This window comes from Amphiura filiformis, chromosome 4 (genome assembly GCF_039555335.1).
Source record: "Amphiura filiformis chromosome 4, Afil_fr2py, whole genome shotgun sequence".
Classification (NCBI taxonomy): Eukaryota; Metazoa; Echinodermata; class Ophiuroidea; order Amphilepidida; family Amphiuridae; genus Amphiura; species Amphiura filiformis.
The window spans coordinates 33,297,250-33,319,658 of record NC_092631.1 but is presented as its reverse complement, the minus strand read 5'-3'; the positions used below and the strand labels follow the sequence as shown (position 1 = coordinate 33,319,658).

Genomic DNA, 22,409 nt, shown 5'->3' with positions numbered 1-22,409 from the left:
TTCTTCTTGTTTTTCGTATCATTGTTTTGCATGAATGAAGTGATGATAACAATACCGCACTTTTCGCAAATACTTGCTTTTCAAAAGTGCAATTGATATTAACACTACATTCAGTAAATGCCAGTACTTTTTCCCTGAAAAGTATTTGCTTTTCAGAGAAAAGAGAAAGGCATTTACGAATGGCGTGTTATTGTGATCATCGCTCCATTCGTGGAAAATAATGGAGCGGTAAAACAATAGCGCGACGTCATAGGTGTGTATTAAGCAAGAATAATAGGCAATCATCACTGAGTCTGAGACCTGTACTATTCCAAAATATCAAAATGTTGTAAAATGGCCCATCTCATTCTGTAATTCATTGCAAAACTTATCCTTTATTTATGTGAAAACATTTTTCATGAAATCTCATCATCGTTCCTGCAACCAAAATGACTTATCAATAGTACAAAGGAGTTCAATTGTCAAACCACCACCTGAATACACGGATTTAGGGTTTCTCTACCGGAAGTCAATTTGTGCCGAAATTCCTTCCCACAATGCAATAAGCGTTTTGCATAACAATAGATACAGTTCGGAGGTTAATCAATATTCTTTGTTATGCATAATATTCTTTGTTATACAATATGCATATTGCATTGTGGGAAGGAATTTCGCACAAATTGACTTTCGTAGAGAAACCCTAAATCCAATATTAAAAGGGCATTTCGTGATCCACAGCCTCATCCCCTACTTTTCTCGAAAAAAGTCCAGATTTTTATATCACTGGAAACCTCTACCTACATAATGTTTATGTACAAACATTTTCTTGCCGATTAATTCATTTAGCAAAAATATCACCAAATTTGAATTATGTTCTGGTATACCAGAATATAAATCAACACAGTGGTCCATGGAGCAGTGTGATACACATAATCATGCATAACTCACAAACGCAAAATCAGAATCAACTGAAATTTTGGGAATAAGCTTTTTTCTTGGATATCTATTGACAAATGTAACAAAAAGAGGATGCTAGGATCATGAAATACTCCTTTAATAGCTCCTATAATGTTGCTACAGCAAACACTCGTTTCTGCACCCAAGTAGACGCATCAAGTGTACACGGCAGATCAATCCTCAAAACAACATCATCGCTATCGCATCGCTCCTTGTTGCTACTCATCATATACACCGGACATGTATAGCTACTATGTGTGCTTCTCTCAGTCTCTGTAGTAATAATCGATACTGTAGGTTTAAGCCACATAGTAGGCAAGGCACTATGGTGGCTGTTGTTATCGCTTGACTTTGGCAGCTGAATACTAGCTCTATGAGAATCCCAGTCTGCGTTGCATAGATGTAAACCAGTGATGTAGACTCCTCCAGAGTCTGGAGGTCTGTCTGGTATGTCTGCAGTACCAAGAATCTGTGACAGAGAATAAGATTTCATGTTTACTATCATAAACAACTGAAATGAACATCAGTTGGGATTACAAGTACTTTTTGCAGATTTGATACATATTCTTCAATCATGACTTTCCCATCACATTCCATGACCAAATCTACATTTCTTTTTTTTTCAGCAGAGATCTTTGTTTTCGGTGCATCATTTATATTACAAAATTCAGTATTTCAATCACATCCTTTCAAGTCTGTTAATAGCTAATTCAAATACCACTTAAAAAGATGTTAATTTATAAAATGTCCATGACCCTTTTCCTAGTTTTGTTTGACCATAACATTCCTGCTGAAATAAAAATATAAAAACCTTGAGCACATAGGGTAGTCTTTCAATATAGGGTTAGATTTACCCCTAGGCGACCCAATACACCCTACAATAGGTTACATAATATAAAACTTTTAATTTGAGTATGACTGCAACAACACCCCCTCTTGTAGATGCTACCAAGTGTGGAGGTGTGTGTGTTTTCCAACTGGGGAGATTCACACACCCACATTCAAACTGGGGAGATTTTTTTACACAAATCTCACAGCAACCACCATACTGTGGAGGTTGCTCTAATCAGAAAAATGACAGGTGGTATAGCCCCTCTATGGCTCAAAAACCCCATTTTTGAGGTTATCTCCAACTGTGGAGCTCCACGGTTGTTAGCAGACTCCACAGTGTGAATGTGACAAAACACACACACCTCCACAGTTAGAACCATTTACAAACGCAAATACCTAAATAATAATTTGCAAACCTTGTAATATGCCCAAACCTCTCAAAAAAGTTTCAAAACATCAGTTCAATTATAATGTTGCCACAGCAACACTTGTTTCTGCGCCCAAGTAGATGCAATAGCATACTCGGCAGATCAATCATCAAAACCATATCATCAGTGAGGAAAACTGGACTTTTATTTTGTTCTCACATTTTACAATCCAATATGGCATATTTCTTATTGCTTTATGCATGGAGTTATAATATATAGTGCAATGTATTCAATCTAATTCCATGGTTCACACCAAGCTGGGTATCCATATAAAAGGTCCTAACCCAACAGACCCCAAACATTCTGCAACTCAGTTTTGGCATCAATAATATGGTACTGCCTATAGCCTAACCTTGAAACACAGGTCAGTATCTCAAAGCTGAGTGCCACTGTTCGGGGTCTGCCATTGCTCCACTGGGATATTCCAGTCAAAATCTGCTATACCCCTGTGGAAGATTTAAGAAAAGCCTTCAACAGAGGGAGAGAGTTTTTCTAATGGAATTGGCTAGGGTTAATTATTTTGAAACCCATACTCTCCCTGTATATGGCTTTACCTGATATCTTCTACAACTGAGTGAGTATTTCAAATGGATGTTATATATTCTATTTGAAACTCATACTCCCTATGTGGAACAATTTTAGCTAAATCTTCCGCAACAGGAGTGTGGATTTCAAATGGAATTTGCGCGTTCTCTTGACAATTTTCCCTACCTGAATTTGAAGTGATATTTTGTAGACTTCAATATACTCCTTTCTTGCATGTTCCTGCAGTAAGCTTTTCACAAACAACTTGGGGTTCCAAAACACCGCTAAATTGAAGCAATACTCCATCTGGTTTTCCTCTTCTCTGCACCATCTTTGTAGTACATCCATTCTTTGCTTCACACTCATAAGCCAACCCTGTACCCCAAGGTATGATGGGATATGCTGGGGTAGCCATGACTCAGGTACACAATCCTCACTGATAGCCAATAGCAGGGATTGTATCTTAGGTGTCAAAGCAATCAATCCTAATGTAGCTTGCAAAAGTAAGCCAACATCCGATTGGATGGTAGTCAACAAGTTGCAGTAACAGGATAGTTCATTGGCCAGGTAGTTTTGTAGATGGTTGAGACTATCCGAGGGAGGAGGACTGATTGATGGAAAGCCTTTGATAGTTGCGATGAGATGCTGTAGTTGCTGTGTTACTGACTCAGGGAACACTGTGTTGATGTTTGGGTGAGTGGTGTGCAGAGTGTGTAGACAGGCAGAGATGAACCTAAATAAAATGAACAAAACACAAAGTAGGTTGAGAGTGAGATTTGAATTAGTTTCTTATACTAGGTAATCCTGTGCTTGTTTATCCACTGTGAAAAAATTAGTCTGTTGCCATTCTATCCTGCAACAAATTGGTTCAACCTTTTAACATAACTTAACCTAACATAGCAATAACGTAATCTAACAGTAACGTAACATAATATAGCAATAACAATAATCTTATATTAGTAACACTAACAGTAATAAACCGCCTTATCAAAAAGCCTAACCTAAACAATGTACAATAGTGCATATTTTATTTAGGCTTGCAAGTCAAGAGAGGTGGTGGGGATCCTATCACTTGACAATTTAGCAACCAAAAGGCCCACCTCGTTTATGCATCATTGACTGATTTGTATCAAAAACTTGGAGAACAGCCCTCCAAAAGCAGTGTCAGTGTTCTACATCTAGTATCAGAATCAGAAATTACTTCTGGGGAGAGGGCACAGATATTTTTGGTGGAAAAAATCCTGATATGCACCAATTTTTTTCCTGATAGGAAGTGGGTAAATATTCAATTTTCAGGGAACAACTGCAACCCTATATCCCTGTGACACCACTGTTTATATAAAATCAGACCTCTTCCCAAATTCCAGTAGTCTTATCTGGTTCTATTTGTTGTGTTATAGCTGTGTGGTGTGCTTCACAAAAGCTCAAAATGAGGCACTGTAAACAAAGTCAGTGGTGTAGATTTCTTTTTGACATGGGGGTATGGGGTTGGAAAAAATTTCTTGAAGTATAGTGAATCCAGCACCTTCTGGTGACAGAATAAGTTTATGATACAAATGTGCAAGAAGTATGCTAAAAATGTTGCCAGATTGAAGCTAAAATAGTGACAAAAGAGGAACAAATTTGTGTGAAGCGTGCAAAAATCGGCACTTTTTGGCTAAAATGGCCAAATATGAGGTTAATTTGGTCAGAGACCCACATACAGGCCTAAATATGGGGATGGGGTGATTGTATGGACAATCCCCATTATAAAAATATTCAGGGGGATTTATCCCCCCTTATCCCCCCCATGCCCCAGGATTTATGCCTATGTCCAAAGTTGTTTTTGAGTTATGAGTTGATTTTACCAATGTTTTCAACTATAGATTGGCTTTCTCATGTTAGATTTCTATTATAATGGACATTTCATGACATGGTCCACAGTTCCCTCAATCTAGTCCAATTCATTCATCTGATATCTCATTATAATTACTGAACATGTACCTGCTCTTCCTTGTTTCCATGACAACAGGAGAATCACTCATCAATCCCAGATGAGGCGCTTGCACCTCATTCTTCATAGCATCAAACATGCGTTGAAATCGTCTTGCTTGGCTAGCGCTAGATCGTCCTGTCATGCTGCTATCACTGCGACTCCTACTATCACTGCGACTCCTACTATCACTGCGACTTCTGCGTCCGCCGTGTGAGTGGGATGTGTTGGGACGTTGTCCGCCTTGTGATAGGGAGGCTAGTAATGATGGGATACCCATGGATGGAGGCATCATCTGAAAGAAACATAAACAAATATAATAAGTGTCCAGCATTCTAGAATTGTGGTAGCACAGACTACTATTCGCAAACTGGTAAAGTCCCAGCATCACTCATTAATGAGGGTTGATCGATCCATAAGGTGCGAGAAACAAAACTCCTATTCACATACCACATATTTTTTGTGTAAGGTACGAAACGCCCATCATGTGTACTGGAAGGCAAGCAACGCTGGCGTGACTGTTAGACACGCACTATAAAACGATTAGCTCTCATGAATATGCAAGAATTCACAGCATACAAAGTACAGAGATTTTGGCTGTTTGTAAATAATCTGCAGTAGTCTGTGAGTGATAGCCACCCTACTTCATAATCCTAACCCTTATTCTAAACCTAAAACCTACCCCTAATCCTAACCTCTCCAGGTATTGTCATTTATGCTTGAAAGTCTTGCCCCTTTTTCTTATCTCTTTTAAAATCCTGGCAGCCTCCAATGCTTCTGAACTTTGTCCAAGTAGAACACTACTCAATAATCATCACATGAAATACATGTAAAAATACTAGTCATTTTATGAAAACCAATCATACATATGACTAATATGTTATATAATAACATATATTCCAATGTATTGGAATATTTTCCCATCACATCTTCTTAGTATGAGCATGCAAACACCACCTGACCCGTTTTTGACCTGATTTCAAGTCTGCAAGACTGTTTCTGACATTTTGAAAAATTACTGACCTGTTCTCTCAATAATTGAGAGATTCACTATTTTTGGTCCCCAAAATACCTGAAAAAAACTTCTGCGCTTTACCAGAACTCACTTGGGTTATGCAACTCCAGAGAGTTCCCTTTGCTCTAGTCTACCCCAACTATTCAACTATTTATACCCCTGAATTAAGTTCAGGACTCAAAATTGAGCCATGTAAATTCTATCAGCCTTGCTATGACCTATGTCAATACAAGTAAATAAATTACAGATACAAGATTACATTTCTCCCACAATGGGTTATTCCAGTTGAAATCCATACACCCCCTATGAAAGACATGACCTTAATCTTTTTACACATGGGGTGTAGACTTCAAATGGAGCCACCCATTCAGGTAACTCAATTTTAAATACATACTCCCTGTGTGAAAGATTTTAATCTTTAAAAGTCAAGTTTTCCATATAAGGGGTGTGTGGATTTCAAGTGGAATAGCCGAATGGATATGATTATGTGACATGATCAAGGGGAATGAGTTGGATGTCACTTTTTTTTTGTCACAATATTGTTTTTGAGATAATAACAAAAACCTTGTTCAAATTCTTTTGTTTTATATTGTTTTCAGCCATTGATAAATTGTTCATAACTCGGTAACCAGGTGCACGATTTTGATGGGGTTTGCATCACAATGTAGCATTTGTAAACTGCCAGAAAATGATATAAAAAACCTCCAATCGAAATTTGCCGACATGTGACTCAATCCCCTTGATCATGTCACATATGTCATCTATCACTTACCTTGGAGTCCATCCATGACACAATACAGTTATCTACTAGAGCTTGTACAATATCAAAGTCTTGTTCACAATCCACACATCCTCCATACACCACATGGGTCAATAGATATCTGATGTCTCTCAACATGACAGAGGTCTCTGTTTTTCTATCATAGATATTTTGGATCACCCTCAATGCCGAGACTAAATCTACTTGCGACCTGTAAGAAAAGGAGTAACAATAACTGGTTGTTAAAAAGCAAACATGAGATAAACAAATCAAATGTAATACAGAATAATATGTTTCAAGTTGTTGAACAAATTGAGGTAATTGTGAAAATAATTTTGACAGTAAAATAAGATTTAAAGCCATCACTTGAAAAAACAGATGTGGTAGTGAGAGTGTAACTGACCAGTTGTAGTCCCATTATGTAACCTATTGTAGGGTGTATTGGGTCGCCTAGGGGTAAATCTAACCCTATATTGATTGAAAGACTACCTAATGTGCTCAAGGTGAAATTTACATCAACTCATGTTACTCTTTTCCCATTTTCCTGGGAAACAAGAAATTGCAATCAGTGGCTTTTAGCAAATCACTCACCACTAGTGACCTGATGATATGACCTTTGATCTATAAATGTCTTGAGTGTCTTTGTTCGGGTGACACAACCGCATAATTACTTAATAATTTAGAAACTTAAGAACTTCCTACAAAATCTCAATTTTCAAACATGAGAAAAATGACTGAATGTATGTTAAATGAGTTTTTGGAAAAATTAAGAATATTACCAACAGAAAACCATTTTCACATGTTTTTATCCCGAGATCTTACCATTTGTAGTCCTGTCTGAAACCAAGATGGTGATATAGTCTTCTCTGAGATAGGATAGTATGCAAGAATGCTACAGAAAACACCAACTCATTTATAGCCTGTATGAACAGAAAAACTAAAATATCAGCCAATCCATTCTAACATGTAAAAACATTGCCAGTCTTTGTGATGTCAAAAAACATTGCCGAATCCCAACTGAACACTATTTATAAGTTAATAAATGCTATCACTTGTTCAGAAAGAAATTGAACTAAATAATGCATGTGTGCTGAGATGTTGATGCGTCCAATGCACAAGCACTGCAGTGAGAGTGCACTGTGCATTGGATGCATCAACATTCAGAGCAAATGCATTAAATTTTATGTCTAATCTCTCTCTATCAACAAGTGATACACATTTATTAACCTAAACTATGAGATATTAAAAGGATTTTAATGAATGTTTTTAGATTGGTATGAGTTGATTTATCTGTAACTTTGATTTTTGGTTACTGAGAAATCAACTCATACCAATCTAAAAACATTTATTAAAATCTTTTTTAATATCTTACAGTTTACAACAGTCTTCTGTGAAATATTTGTTGACATTTCCAAGAGAATCTTTAGCACAAGCCAAAGTACCAATCTGCAGTAGGCTATTCCAGTTAAAATCCATACACCCCCTGTGGAAGACATGATCTTAATCTTCCACAAAGGGAGTATGAATTTCAAATGGAATTACCTGAATGAGTGACTCCATTTGAAATATATGCCTGCCCCTTGTAAGGGAGATGAAATCTGTCTTCCAGAGGGGTGTGTGTGTGGATCTCATAATGAAATAGCCCATTCCTTTGATTTTAGCAGTGTATTAAGACAAACCTCCTTCTTCAAAGCTTTAAGTCCAAAATGTATTTTAATATTTTGTTTCAAATTTTTGCCTGTATTTAAATTTCACACATGCTACCTTTGGCATGGTTGGATCAGATCATATCACATAAGATAAAGTATATGAAATGAAAAAAAAACCAGTTCTTGAATGTAGCCATTGTGCAAACAATTTTGCAATACTATGGCAGGCAAGCCAAACATTTCTTTTTTTCAATTATATTTATCATGAAACGAATACTAACCTTCTGTCCTGAGGCCACATGTTGATGTGTCTTTTCCATGTTCTTCATGCTGAAGTTAAAATTGGTCAACAGAGCAGCTTTGAAGTTGCTAGTAGCTTCACAACTAACTTTCATACCATGTTGCACTATCAAACCTGCAGGAATCGAAAAGTAACAATTAAAATGGCATGTTTTAGTAATCGGATTCTGAAGGACTTCAAATGCAGTCTGTATGAAACACTACAACTATGCGATATACAAAGTTCACACAACCTGAGATCTATCACCATAATACCATAAGGAGAAAAGAGCATATGTCCATCACTTCAACTTAGAAATAATTGCAGTAATTATATATTTCTCATTGCATAAATAGACAAACTTCAATATGCAGAAAGGTGAATCATATCTGACTGTTACATACTGTTTGCAATTATGGTATAAACATTCTTGAATAATTTTGCATGGGATGACACGCTGAAATTCGTCATTTGTTGTACTTATACCTTTATCGTGTTCTCATATGTAGCAGTTTGTCCTACTGCCTTTCTATTGGATATAAAACACCTCAGAGACACTACAGCCAACATATCATTATGAGTTTTGCAAAATACCTAATAGCGATTTGTCTCCTTGTTAAATTCATGCTACACGTGAATTATCTTGAAGAAAAAGCGGTAAATTGAACAAAACAACCAAAATGTTTTTGTATATGCAGATAAAACTAAATTCATCAGTCCTCTACACTGTGCATGCACTTGAGTTATGCTTTGTAGTGAGGGCTGAAAAACTTGCAGTTCGTAAAGAGTCAGACTCATGAAAATATTCTCTCGGGACTTTGGCTGTATGCCATAGCGCGAATGACTAGCGATGCCCATATACCGCGCCGTTGAACCGCGCATTTGTGACAAGATCGTGCTGTCAAAAAGTCAATTTGAACACAACTGCGCAGTCTCTGTGCAACAAGAATCTTATTGTTAAGTCCGACAGTTGACGAATGAGAGCAGCAGTCTAAATACAGATGACTCACCTGGAAGAGATGTGTTACTATCAGCAGTTGTCACTAGAAAAAGTCTAAACTTAGGATGGATTGAGTGAGTGTCTGACTCCAGTATAGCAACATCAGTGTCATCCTTGGTTGCATCCTTATCCTTGGCTTTGGTCTTAGCTGATGGAGGAGGTGGTTTCCTTGGAGCCATGATGGGAATGTGATGTTGGGATGTGATCAACTCCTGTAAGTCCATTTCAAATAAATAGCATAATAATTAGTTGGACATTATTTCAAACAAAAAATATAGTCTGCAAATCAACAACTGTTAGTATTTATCAGAGAATATAACAACATATTAAAAGATTTAAGATTTTTTTACCAAAACATGTCCAATTTGCTTAAGGATCATGGAGTTTTACAATGCTTGCAGACTTACATTGTGTATAACCTGTTAGGTAGATTAATGAAATTAATGAATATTGGAATTAACATTGCTTTCCACTAAATGTACCACTACGATTGCCTCAGCCTCTTTTTAAAGACTAAGAAGTTTAATTTTACAATTTTTTCATGAGTTTCAACATTTATTTTTGGATTTTCCATGACCACAATAAAAATTCCACGATTTCTTACTCTTCTTTTCAATTTCCATAATGAAAATAAAAATGTCATGTCATTTCCATGATTTTTGCAAATTTTCAAAATTTCCAGACTTTTCCAGACTACCTGTTATAACTTTTATCTGAATACATTGCAACAGCTTTGTATCACATTGTCCAACTAGATGATCCAATACAACAATAATCCAATACAGCTCACTTGTCACATTCCATAATCACATGCAATGCTCTCTGCACCCGTTTACTTATTCCTTGTTATTAAACTTATATCTAGCTTTTACCTGAATACATTGCAACAGTTCTATATCCCACTGTCCAACTAGATGACAATTATCCAACACAGCCCACTTGCCACATTCCATGCATTCTTTGATCACAGACAATGCCCTCTGCACCTGTTTACTGATGCCCAGGTTGACGATATTCACATCTGTGTTCAGATGGTGATCTTTGGTGTAATTCAGCAAGGCTTGTGTAGGGTAGATTGCCGGGTGACCTGCAATATCAGAAATACATTTAATAAAAATCAAAATACAGGTGTCGACATGAGATCACCTAAAGCTTTTTTGGTCCAATAGAAGTTTCAGAATTATTATTTGTACTCTGCTGAAAAGGGGAAGAAATTAAAATCTTTATCACATAACTGTTTTTGTGGTATTTCAAATGACTTGATCCAGTTTTGTTTTTAATTTGTACATTTTGGGTAAATTTTAAATATTTATGTTTGTATATATTCTTTGTATGACGGCCTTCATGGAAAGCAGCACTTATCACTGATGCTGTTTTACCCTCAAGAAAGAAAGATTATTAAAAGAGGATTTCCCTCAACAAGTTGAATTGTCTTAATAGGAATGAGTAATCGAAGTCAAGTTCGTTCAATTATTAAAGGCGTTCAACTATGGTGCAAGAGGTTGTGGGTTCGAACCCTGGTGGTGGTTTAATATGTTCTTGCAAAGAAATTGAAATTCCCCTTGACAAGGAACTGGGTGCTAATTGTCTTGTTTAACCTGTACAAAATTTGGGATAGCGAAGGTCAATTGTGCATGTTGAATGTCTGGGGTGCGCACTTCTTCGCTGCAAAGTCCCTGTGTTGTTGTTTAATTGTTTATGGCATGATATAGGACCCTAGTGGTCAGAGACAGTCTGTAAAGTATGTTGAGGCTTGTGGATCAACGTCTAGGCATTGTGTCTGTGCCTTGCGCTATTTAAAAAAAATTGACTGGCTGCTTCAAGTAAAATGTATTCTTTCACAACACATTGTGCTGATAATGTGCTGAGGTGTTGACTTTCTATTTGCATACCTGGTGACCAGTATCCATCCCAAGATGTTATTTTGACACTTACTTGGATCTATTGGGTTATTCCATTTAAAATCCTCACTCCCTCTGTGGAAGATTTAGATAAAACTCTTTCACAGAGGAAGTATAGGTTTCAAATAGAATAAACAACTTTCATTTGATATACTCACTCCGGTTGAAGATATAGGTAAAGCCATCTATAGACAGGGGGAGTATGGGTTTCAAAATATATAGGTTGGTTCACCTCAAGAAGGTGCATATTTCACTGGTTGCAGTATCAAATCGCTCACGTAAAGTTAAACGCACAAAGCATACATGCACACATACAAGGATGGATTGTCAACATGCCTGTGGTGCAACCGCAAAAAGGCATTGACATCACCACCAAACTTGAGGTGAACCAACGTATATCCAATTCCATTTGAAAAAGACACTCCCTCTGTAGAAGACTGGCTAAACCTTCAACAGATGGAGTGTGGATTTCAAATGGAATAGCCCATTGTATGTTATTGATTAATAGCATGTTGGTTCATTATGAGAATGCAAATAGCAGCTATTATTTTTCTATGTACAGTACATTACATTTGCACAACAACCATTTATTCCTATCTACCCATACCTTCAAATCCTTTGTCTAATTCATCATGTCCCGTACCATAATCCCTTGGTAGTATAAACACAACAGGTGTTGTATTGTCACTCTGATGCAATACATCATCTATGCTGTAATCTTTATGTGTGGCTAAGTGAGAGCCAAGCTGGTAGACAGTCAAATCACTGCAAATCTGGGCAAGCTGAAAGAGTAAGAGTACCGTTCAAGTAAGCTTGTAATCAATTATTGGACTGGTCCTAAAATATTTTACATAATATATCTTACATGATACTCCATACAGTTCTTTAGTACAATAGTGCCCCGATGACCCGCTCCCCAAATCACTTTACCCACTTTACACAAACAGACCCAAAATTAGTGAATTTGGTTATATGCAAGCCTAATATACACACTGAATCTTTAATATTGTCCCTGAATCAGTGACCCACTGATCTATATGTAATGCCAGCTTTTAGGTTAAGGTGGCTGTGTACTCTCAGACATGCATGTAGTAAAAGTACAATAACTTTTTAATTATTCGCATAAAACATATAAAAGTATACATTTTATGAAGGCAAGACATCAATAAATCTTAATATAAATACAGATTTGGGGTAAAAACAACAATTTTGAAGAAAATCACAAAAAAGTGAGTTTTTGGCAATATTTGTTAGGTACATTATAACAAAAAACACTCTTTCCAAAATATTTTATTTTGTTTTTAGCTCAATCTTGAGGCTCCATTCCAAAAACGGTTTTTTATTTTTTGATATTGGCCTTATTTTTTTGAGATATTGACCATATAAGGCATCAAAATGAACTTTTAAAATTCAAAACGCCTATTTGCACAAAATGATGCCCAAAATCGGAAATAGACCAAAATATAAAAAAATAAGAAAACCGTTTCTTGAGTCGATCATGCTTTTTACGATGATCATATTTGCTTACCTATAGATGCTGTATTTATTGAGTTATCGTGTACCTAAATCGTCATTTTACCGAGAAAATGAACATTGAAATAATGGCGTTGAAGTTTAAAGTGGTCACATTTTGCACTTTCATCGAATCTCACAGGAGAATGCGACAGTTTTCGTTTTTGTAACTTATATTACGTGAACATCGGGTAAATCCACAGCCCCTTGAGAAGTTTGAGCGAAATCCATTCATAACTTGATATTTAAATCGGGAAAGAACTTGAAAAAAACCCACATTTTATCAGCTAAAACGGAGCCATTTGACCACTAGGTTTTTGTGAAATCAGTGCTTCCGTAGTGTTTCCATAAGGCGCGCCCGCGCATGCAGATAAGCTGTCGGCGATGCGTCAGCGTATTTGTGCGTTAACAAATTTGCGATACGCAACGCGATGAGTTGTTCTTGGCTGTACCTTGCTGGTACAACAAAGATTTTCTTTCCTTTTCAATTTCAAACACGAGTGGAATAGTGAAATAAAATCCTTAAAATATTGCAGTTGGAGTTTACAAATCTGGATTTTCATTCCTTGTATTTATAAAAAACATAACAAGGTACAAACATATCATAAAAACTCAATTTTGAGAAAGAAACAATGGCTAGAGTACACAGCCGCGTTAAGCAAAAATACCATCAAGTTTACAAAAAGGTTCCTCAATATAATAAAATTGAGCTGTTTGCCAATGCACTGATAGGTTTCAAGATGACCCAAAACTCATACAACATGGGGGGGGGGCAACAATTTTAGAGCAATTTAGATAACAGCAGAAAGGAAGTAACACTTACTTTAGATGGTTTCAGCAGTTTCCACAACAGAGCCTTTTGCATAACTGTGAGTTGGAGCTGGTCTTCACCAGGAACCGGTGCCAATAGTACAGGATCACACTGAAATAAGATGCAATACATTGAATTTTACTCCTTTGTGGCACATTTGTTGTCCTACCAAAATGCACTTACAGTGTCTGCACATCATTACAGGATCTCTCTTGTAAAATATCTTTAAATAGTTGTACATTGAATCTGATGACAATAAACTGTTATAGCCATTTGTGACTATCCACATCGAAACGCTCGTAAAGTCGCCCCTTGGTCAATTTTGTTTTCTTCTGTGTTTAGAAAATATATATCATAAGCTTTACAATGATATATCATTTGACTTCAAACGATATCCAAAAGCAGAGTTATGGCTTGTTCAACTTTGCTCCTTCAGTAAAAGGGTACATTATTTTGGTGCTACAATATTTCTCTTTTTTTACATCACGCTGGTATTAAATATTAAATTGTGAAAATTGGCGGTCACTTCAAATCATCCCCAAGTCAACGAGGTTCAGGAATGTCCTCTCATTGTTAATTGTTGGTTAACCCACCACTTGAACAAGATTTATCCATAGCAAACAAAGACTAAAGCTATTTACTATAAGTATAAGCTTATTATCCTCTTCAACAATAGGATTAAAGATTGATGTGCAGACTGGACTGAAATGAGAAACTTGTAGGACAATTATTGGGTACATTATGAATACAAGCTTGATGCACATTTTGGACTGTAACTCGAAATACAATTTGCCGACTTTACGAGCGGTTTGAGATGGATGGTCACATTTGGGTGATCAAAAGAATCCTCAGTTGGTTACATATCATACAAAAATTAAATCACTTTACCTACAATTGTGGATAATCTGGTAATAATTTAAGCAATTTATTCAACTAGCACTGTTTTTTGCAACATGTGCTCTTAAAACTATATTTTAAGGTGGCCAAATAACTAGTCTTATTTCCATTTCTGACACACTGGCATACCTGTATGTATTCCTTCCATTGTGTGCTGTGTGTTATCAATGAATCTCTCAAACCTTTAAAAGCTGCCATGCTTGATTCTAAGTTGATACAAACTTGTTTCATCTGAAAAAGAAGAATGTGAGATTACATAATGGTTACAACAGAAAAAAACAATGTTTAAGTATCCTCAATATTTTGCAATTAACAGCAAGTGCTGGATCAAAACCTGTGAAAAAATTAATGAGAATGCGCTGATACAGGAATCCAATCTGTGACCTTCAGCATGCCAGGCAATTATCCAAACCACTAGACAATCAGCTCTTTGTGACATACAGTGACTAAACTGAGTCTTGCGTAGGATAGTAGGGGTATAAATCATACAAATGGTATATGATAATGATTAATGATGCTCAATTGCCACTCTAACATACAAATCTATTCTTACTGACTTAATAGTAAGTAATTTAAATCAATCCCAATTTGATTCCACATTTTATTCCTAGGAGGCAGCAACTTGTAAATATTCTGCTGCCACCAGTTGTACCAAACTCAAATTGGTATCTAGATATTAGGGCTGCCTTCAAGCCTTTGAAATTTCAAGGGTCGTCACTAATTTTCAAGAAAATGGAAAACCTGGGTTGAAAACTTGATGGGAAACTAAAATGAAAGTGTACCCAGGGAGCTGGACGTATTATGTGAACCAGATTTTCCAGTGGAACAACTAAACTAGGATTTTCTGCTCTTTGCTTGGTTCAATTTTTACGGGTCGCACGGACCTGTACCGTAGGAAATTTGCGGGTCCGCGCCTACTTTCACGGGTATTTGATGCAAGGACGCGCCTTATTTCAAACGCTGGCTGCCTTGTAATTTAGGGACAGAGTTAGAGTTGGGATTAGAGTTAGAGTCAGCAAAATTTAATGTTAAAGGTTAAAATTATGGTCAGGGTTAGGATTACAGTTATGTTATTGGGTTTGATTTAAGGCTAGTGTAATTAGAATTGAAATTGAAATAGACTTGGTGGTACAACCACAGTACTGCACTGACAGTTGTTATTTTTGACATCCCCTGTTCTATGGAATGGCTTGCCTTCCCACATTTGTGACTCTCACAATGTCCAAACATTAAAAAAGAACCTGAAAACTCAGCTATTCACCTAATGATTCCTCCCTCTTGCATTTTTCCTTTCCATAGCGCTTTGTTTTTCATTTAAAAAGCGCCCTCTAAATCTGTGTATTATTATTATTATCATTTTTTAAATTTCTAATACGAACCTCATCTGTCATCCAGTCTGGATACTGATCCTGGTTGCTCTGTTGTGTTGCCATAGCAACATCCAATCCATGTACAAACATCTCCCATTCCTGGTTGCTTAATTCTGCTCCTAATCTCATCTTTCTCACGGCGAGGAGGACGCAAACAATTCTGAATGCGGCTGAAATAAGCTTTGGGACACCTGCTCATGTATCCTGCGTGTCAAGGAATTCATCAACTCCACGGCTCTTGCTTTTGGAGAGCTGATGTTTGTTGTGTCTTTCTGATGAGACCAGATAATTTCATGGAACCAGGAGACAAAATTACTCAGAGGGATGTGGTACAAGGGGTGTAACTGTGATATGTCGTTGATAATGGAATACAACAGAGTACCGTGCTCGGCGACAGGGACGTAGAAGGATTGTTTGAGTTGATGTTGCTTGGCAAGTTGATGACTTTCAAGTAAGGTGGCTTCTGTTGTGAGAGTCGACTGTTGGTACTGGAGCAGAGTCTCTAGTAAGGTGGCTTCTTCGAGTATCCCATGTGGGAGGGCCAAGATCATAGCTAAGATTTCATCCTAAGAAGGAAACAGATATCACAATGATTATAAATTTTGAAACAGATTATGCTAATGCTATTAAATTCTGACACTGAAAATCATACTGAAAATGTCAAATAAATGTTGAAAATCACTAGAACAAATGAAACAAATGACTGAAATTGAAAATATGTAGGTGCTTTGGCCTCCTTTTCAGTGTTATAGTAAAAAGTAGCTATTTTCCAGTGCTAATGATCCAAGGAAGTAATTAGAACCAGTTCAAACTCATTTCAATGTCATTTCAGTGGAATTAATAAATGAGCGTCATGTTTTTCAGGGGTGCTTCAGTTAATTGTATTGGCATGATTGACCTCCATACGAAATAGAAAACATCACATGATAATATGATAATATTACACCATCCACCCACGGTGCAGCCCTTGTGGGGTTTTCTTATTAGCTTTTCACACAATGTAAGAACAAAAGTCACATAATATTTTGTCTACAAGAAATTGCTCAGAGCCTACTTACATCAGCTTGTTGAAGTGACATCTCTTGGTCCCTGATATCCTTTTCAATGGAGCGCCATTGTCCTTCAAATTCAGGCTTCTCAAAGGCCAAGACATCACGCAGCAGGTGGTCTGTTAAACCTTGAGGGCTGATGGACAGGTCTATTACTGAAGTCTGCTGGATTGGTAGAGGCATCAAACCAGTACCTAGGATTGTACAAGAAAAATCATCAGCTGAATATAAGTATTGGTATTTGTCAAATTGCAGTGATAACGATTTATTGCATGGTGGAGGGGTGCCCAAGGTGGCAGAAGAAATCCAGAGAGGCAACTGATAGCCTTAATTTGTCATCTGCATCACATATTACTGGACAAGAGATTGTAATTTTGTGATAATACCTCCAAATTAATATGTGAAGTTAATTTTGACAGGGATTCTCATCACAATTAGATGACACTAATAAAAGAAGTCGCACAAGGCAGCCTTTGGAGATGTGACACAAACAACAAATTTGGCAGAAAACATGGGGCAAGGCCTTTAAGTCCCAAAGTTCCCCCTCACCTCCACCTGCCACCCCCCCTGGGGCCTTAAACATAAACAATTAGTTGTCTACACCAAAAACATGATGCAGGTCCTAATATATGATTGTTTTGTGTGGCAAAAATCCATACAAGGGTGATTCTCTGAAAAGGGGAACTTTTAAGTCCCGCGACTTTCGGCGCTCATAAAAGTTTTAAAAGCGGATTTTTTTTTCTTTTTGGCTTAGTCATGGACTTTTGTATGTATAAAAATAGTTAAGAACATCCAAGTGGGGAAAATTAATTTCTTGGAGTCAAAAAATTCTTCAATATCTGACGACCCCCCTGAAAACCCCATGTCCCGATGTCACACACCAAATTTGAGTGATTTTGTAGTATTTTTGTGAGCAAGTGTGGGAAGTGAAAATTACCACTGACTGGGGTAAATATCATGTCTAAGAAGGTTTAAATGCTTAAAACCACTTCTAAAGTCAATTTTATGGAATAATTCAAAAATTTGTGTCAAAAAATTGCTGTCCCTTGGTTTTACATCATTGCCGTCACATTGGCATCAAAATGGTTGGAGGTGAAGACCAAATATCAGAGGTCAATAATTTGACCCTGTACGCTGCCTTTACAGACGACGAAAAACATCAACCCGAATAGGTGCATATTGGCACTCTTTTCCTGCCAATTTTGAGGGTATCTTCAAGTATACACGCGCGTACCTTTATTCAACATCATCTCCAAACGTTTCTGATCAATTTGATATTTAGTCTAATTGTTGAATTTTTCCGGAAAATAATGATGGTTGAATATGTCCCACAAGCTGTTGTGGTGATATGTAACACGTGGGTAAGCTTAACCCTGCTATTAATCGTAAGCAATGTCTGAACCATCATCTCCGCTACATCAGTTGGCGTCACAATTTGCCGTGGCGGAGATGATTCTCTATAGGAATTTGTGTAGAAATATCATCTCCGTCACATCACCATCATCTCCATCACATCACCGGATCGTGAGATACAGCAAAGTCCAGTTTAGTTTATCAGAAAATGCTTACCAATTCTAAACCTTCTCATCTGTATGAATTTCATTTTCAAGTAGTGTGAAAACATTACTGAAATCAAATGTCTGTGACGGAGATGATTCTCTATAGGAATTTGTGTAGAAATATCATCTCCGTCACATCACTATCATCTCCATCACAGCATTGTCATCTCCATCACAATTGTTGTTGACCTTTATTTGACCTTTGACCCAGACAACATGGAATTTACTATTTGGAAATGTAATTGATATTGTATGTGTTTACTATGTCAATAGAAATTTATTTAGCTATTTCAAGCAAAATTATGAATATACTTAAGTTTGTATAAAAAACATACTAACAGACATGACATTTTCCGTACAGCCTGCCTCTCATTGCCCCAACTAAATGACGAAAGTACAAAATCATATTTTATTTTTAATGAAAAAAGCAAACATGAATCAAGCAACTTGCAAGTTATCCATAAAACTCATAATTAAGAGTTTTAACAATTTTTTGTCCTTTTTCCTTTTTGGCCTAAATGTGACGGAGATGATGCTCACCTGGCACAACCTGCAGATTACGCCCTCTATAATATAGAGGGCGCCCTAAAGATTGCGCCAAATATTGTTTTCATGCACTAGAGACTTACATCCGTACAGATATGTAAAGGAAACATTTTTATAATCATTTTCAAATTCATATTTGCCTATCTTCCAATAGTACACCTTTTCAGAGAAATACCCACAAATGAAAATTGAATGCTTCTTCCAAAGCGACATGTTTTCAGGATTATAGAGAGTGAGCAAAGATTTATGAATAGGGATGAGGGTATTTACAATCTTAGTCACATTTATGATACACTGCTTGAGACTGCAGCTAAGCCCAATATCAGTACAAGTGACATGTATACCAGTCAGCTGCTGGATCATCACAACAATACCAGTTTTGCAAATGTCAGTTGTTCACTGACAAAACTGTCAGTAAAAACATGTCAGTTTTTGCTTGATTTTGACAAATCTAAATTACTTCTTAATAAGCTCTGAAACCTTTCCAACTAACCTGTCAATCCTAATGGCACTGAAGAGGAGAGGTACAATTTAAATCGTGGATCATATCCATACTCCGTTCCACCAATCAGTATCTTCCGATTCCCTCCTTGATCGTACACCACATTCCTTCCAATCACTTGGCTAAACCGCACACCAAGGTTCTTCCTCTCTATATGTGTAATAACTAAACAAATGCCTAGAACCACGGCTTGGATAAGCTTTATCTCCATATCAGGATCATCCGCTGTGATTATCCACACATTGTTTTCAGGTCTCTCAATATCCAAGTTGAGTTCAAATGGTGTCTTTGACGTCTGATGGTTGTGTGTCCCTGCTAGGAGATCTCGGAAGTCTACGTCGTTAAGGCTCTCTTTGAATGGGGTTTCAGCTCCATAGCTGAAATAGAATTGATAGAAGGTGTGTAAATATTAACAAAGGTTTGTAAATACAAATAATATAAATATGCAAAAACATGATACAAAACTATACAGCACATCAGACCACCATATACTATCACCATACCAAGTTTGATATAATATTGATGGCTGAGCATGATACCATAACATATCGGACGAGCCAACAGCGAGTTCGATATTTGTATGACGAATCCGATATGTTATGGTATCATGCGAAATAAGCCATCCAATATTATCATTATTAGGTTTTCTTAACTCCTAATAACCCTGAAAACATAATAATGAAGTTGATCGGTTATTAATGTGTTGGAGCTGCAGAGTGGGTGAATGAATTTGCTTATAGCCAGGCAGCCAGCCAAACAGCGAGCCAAACAGACAAACATTTGGGCGATAACATAAGCCCCACATATGTGTGAGGGCCAATGCAATTTGTTGACCAGGAAAAAAGCAGGAAATACTCAACATGAGTGTAGATAACAAGGATTGGACATATAAGAAACCTAAGGATTAGGCTATTCCGTTTGAAATCAACACCCCCTGTAGGGTGTGGTTATCAAATGGAATATCCTATTGGAGAAATCCTATGAACAAAAAACTAGAGTGAAAAATGAACAGTAAAATGTCAATTATGCACCTTGTATACCCTAATAAACAATTCAATGTTATTTTGACCCACTTCTAGTTTCATTACAGATGGGAAGGCAAAGCAGCTTTGTAACTTTCTGTTGATTTTTTCATTTGAACACTCAGAAGGTAGTGCTACATAGGTTGAGTGTGGAATTCCTACCTTGTAAATGTTCTTGGTGTACCATGGAAGTCTGTGTCAGCATTAGATTCCCCACCGTGTTCTGACAAAGACCCAATAGTAGTACCTCTGCTGACAGGTTTGTCTCCATAGCCTTGATTATCACCAAGGTCCATTTCTTGGTCTAAAGGACACAAAACAAAGAGTAATTAAAAGCTAAACATGCAATATTATGTTTCACAATATATGATTGATGACAGCATCCTAAACAACCTTATAAAACATACAAGAAAACATTTAGCATCAGAGAACGCCATAGTATCATACCAGTCTTCATCTCTGCTGTTATGTTTTTCTTCTTTTTTTTTTTCTAAGGGAGGGGTAAACTGGGACAAACACATTCTTTCTCAACCGCTAGAACTTCTGCCTTTATCAGTTAGGAGCAGACTGCCATCTATTTAACAAAATATCCCAAATAACACCTGAACAGGCAGTTACAGCTATGACACTGGCAAAGGAATGTTTTACTAATTTCATCAAAAGAGACATAAAATAAACAGACATTATTTGCACCTGACATGGGTTTGACAAAATACACCATCCCCTGTAAGCCCTTCAAAAAGATTATGTGTTTTGATCTCCATGAACCAACCTTTCTTGGTTATTTTGGTAAAATTTGCAAATGGACAAGACAAATCCCCGGGGGGTCACTCCCATTGTAGCCTGTACACCACGATAATCAACTTTTGAAAAGCACCCTAAACAAGGATTTAACCCTTGGCTAAAACAATACCCTAAACAGGTGTTTTCACACCCTAAATAGGGATTTTATTCCTTGCATCAAATTTCATACCCTAAATTTCATTTCGCGTTTCAGCAATTGCAATTTTGCTACCCTTTTTCCAATATTTCATGTTTTTGACACCCTAAACGTGTTACGCGCGTATCGTGCTTACCCACGAAAAACTACCCTTTTTACACGTTTTCCCCCCCGGGGACAAATCATGGGGTAAATGCAAGATCTTACACTGATGCTTACCATTAAGGCCCGAGACTGGTATTCTAGTCTCAGATTAAGGCAACATGTTTTTAAATTTTGTTGCATTGCTCCAGCGGTTTTGATATCGAAGCGAAAAATGAATAATCGTGTCCCATAGGATAGCACATACACTTTCAGCATGGTTACCACAATTCACCACATTTTTGTTTACAATATTTGAACCGAAAATATCTTGGGCCATTAAATTTTACTGGGATAATGAAAAAAGATGAGCTTTCTTCTGATACCAAAATCTCAGTTTTGATGGAGAAAAATAAGGCTGTCGGGTCAAGGACATTTAAGACACAAATGTACAAAGGGAATCAATATCATAGACCTACCAGGTGAATCATCATCAACATCAGACAAATCCTCTTCATGGAAGCTTACTAACTCTTTCTCCTGAATAAGCTTGACCCAATGTGTGACCTGGTCATCAGGGTCAAGGATTAAAGGCCACTGACGTTTCCTACCGATGCAACAGGTCCTCATGAATAGTGCATTGTGGGTAGCGACTTTATCCCGACACATTCCTTGCTCCTTCCATGTTGCCTGCTCCTCTGCGCTACTTAGGATAGCTGCAAGAAATATTTACAAATATTATGTTTATCACACCATCAAGATAAATGCACACATACCCCATCTTTTCCATGGCACCCTGTAAAAATACCCTTGCAACATTTTA

General features: G+C 37.0%; 1 protein-coding gene across 1 annotated transcript in view; it reads right to left on the bottom strand.

Annotated features, from left to right (window-relative positions):
* Positions 1-710: 710 nt before the first annotated feature.
* LOC140150820 (dynein axonemal heavy chain 1-like) overlaps positions 711-22,409 on the bottom strand; it is a 77,822-nt gene continuing 56,123 nt past the window's right edge. The window contains 17 exon segments of the mRNA XM_072172958.1: positions 711-1,405; positions 2,907-3,453; positions 4,704-4,987; positions 6,480-6,678; positions 7,290-7,387; positions 8,398-8,531; positions 9,407-9,608; positions 10,269-10,483; positions 11,905-12,079; positions 13,633-13,731; positions 14,647-14,748; positions 15,897-16,036; positions 16,039-16,453; positions 16,946-17,130; positions 19,535-19,920; positions 20,728-20,869; positions 22,066-22,302. Coding sequence (XP_072029059.1) covers positions 1,043-1,405; positions 2,907-3,453; positions 4,704-4,987; positions 6,480-6,678; positions 7,290-7,387; positions 8,398-8,531; positions 9,407-9,608; positions 10,269-10,483; positions 11,905-12,079; positions 13,633-13,731; positions 14,647-14,748; positions 15,897-16,036; positions 16,039-16,453; positions 16,946-17,130; positions 19,535-19,920; positions 20,728-20,869; positions 22,066-22,302 — 3,923 coding nt within the window. The 3' untranslated portion in view covers positions 711-1,042.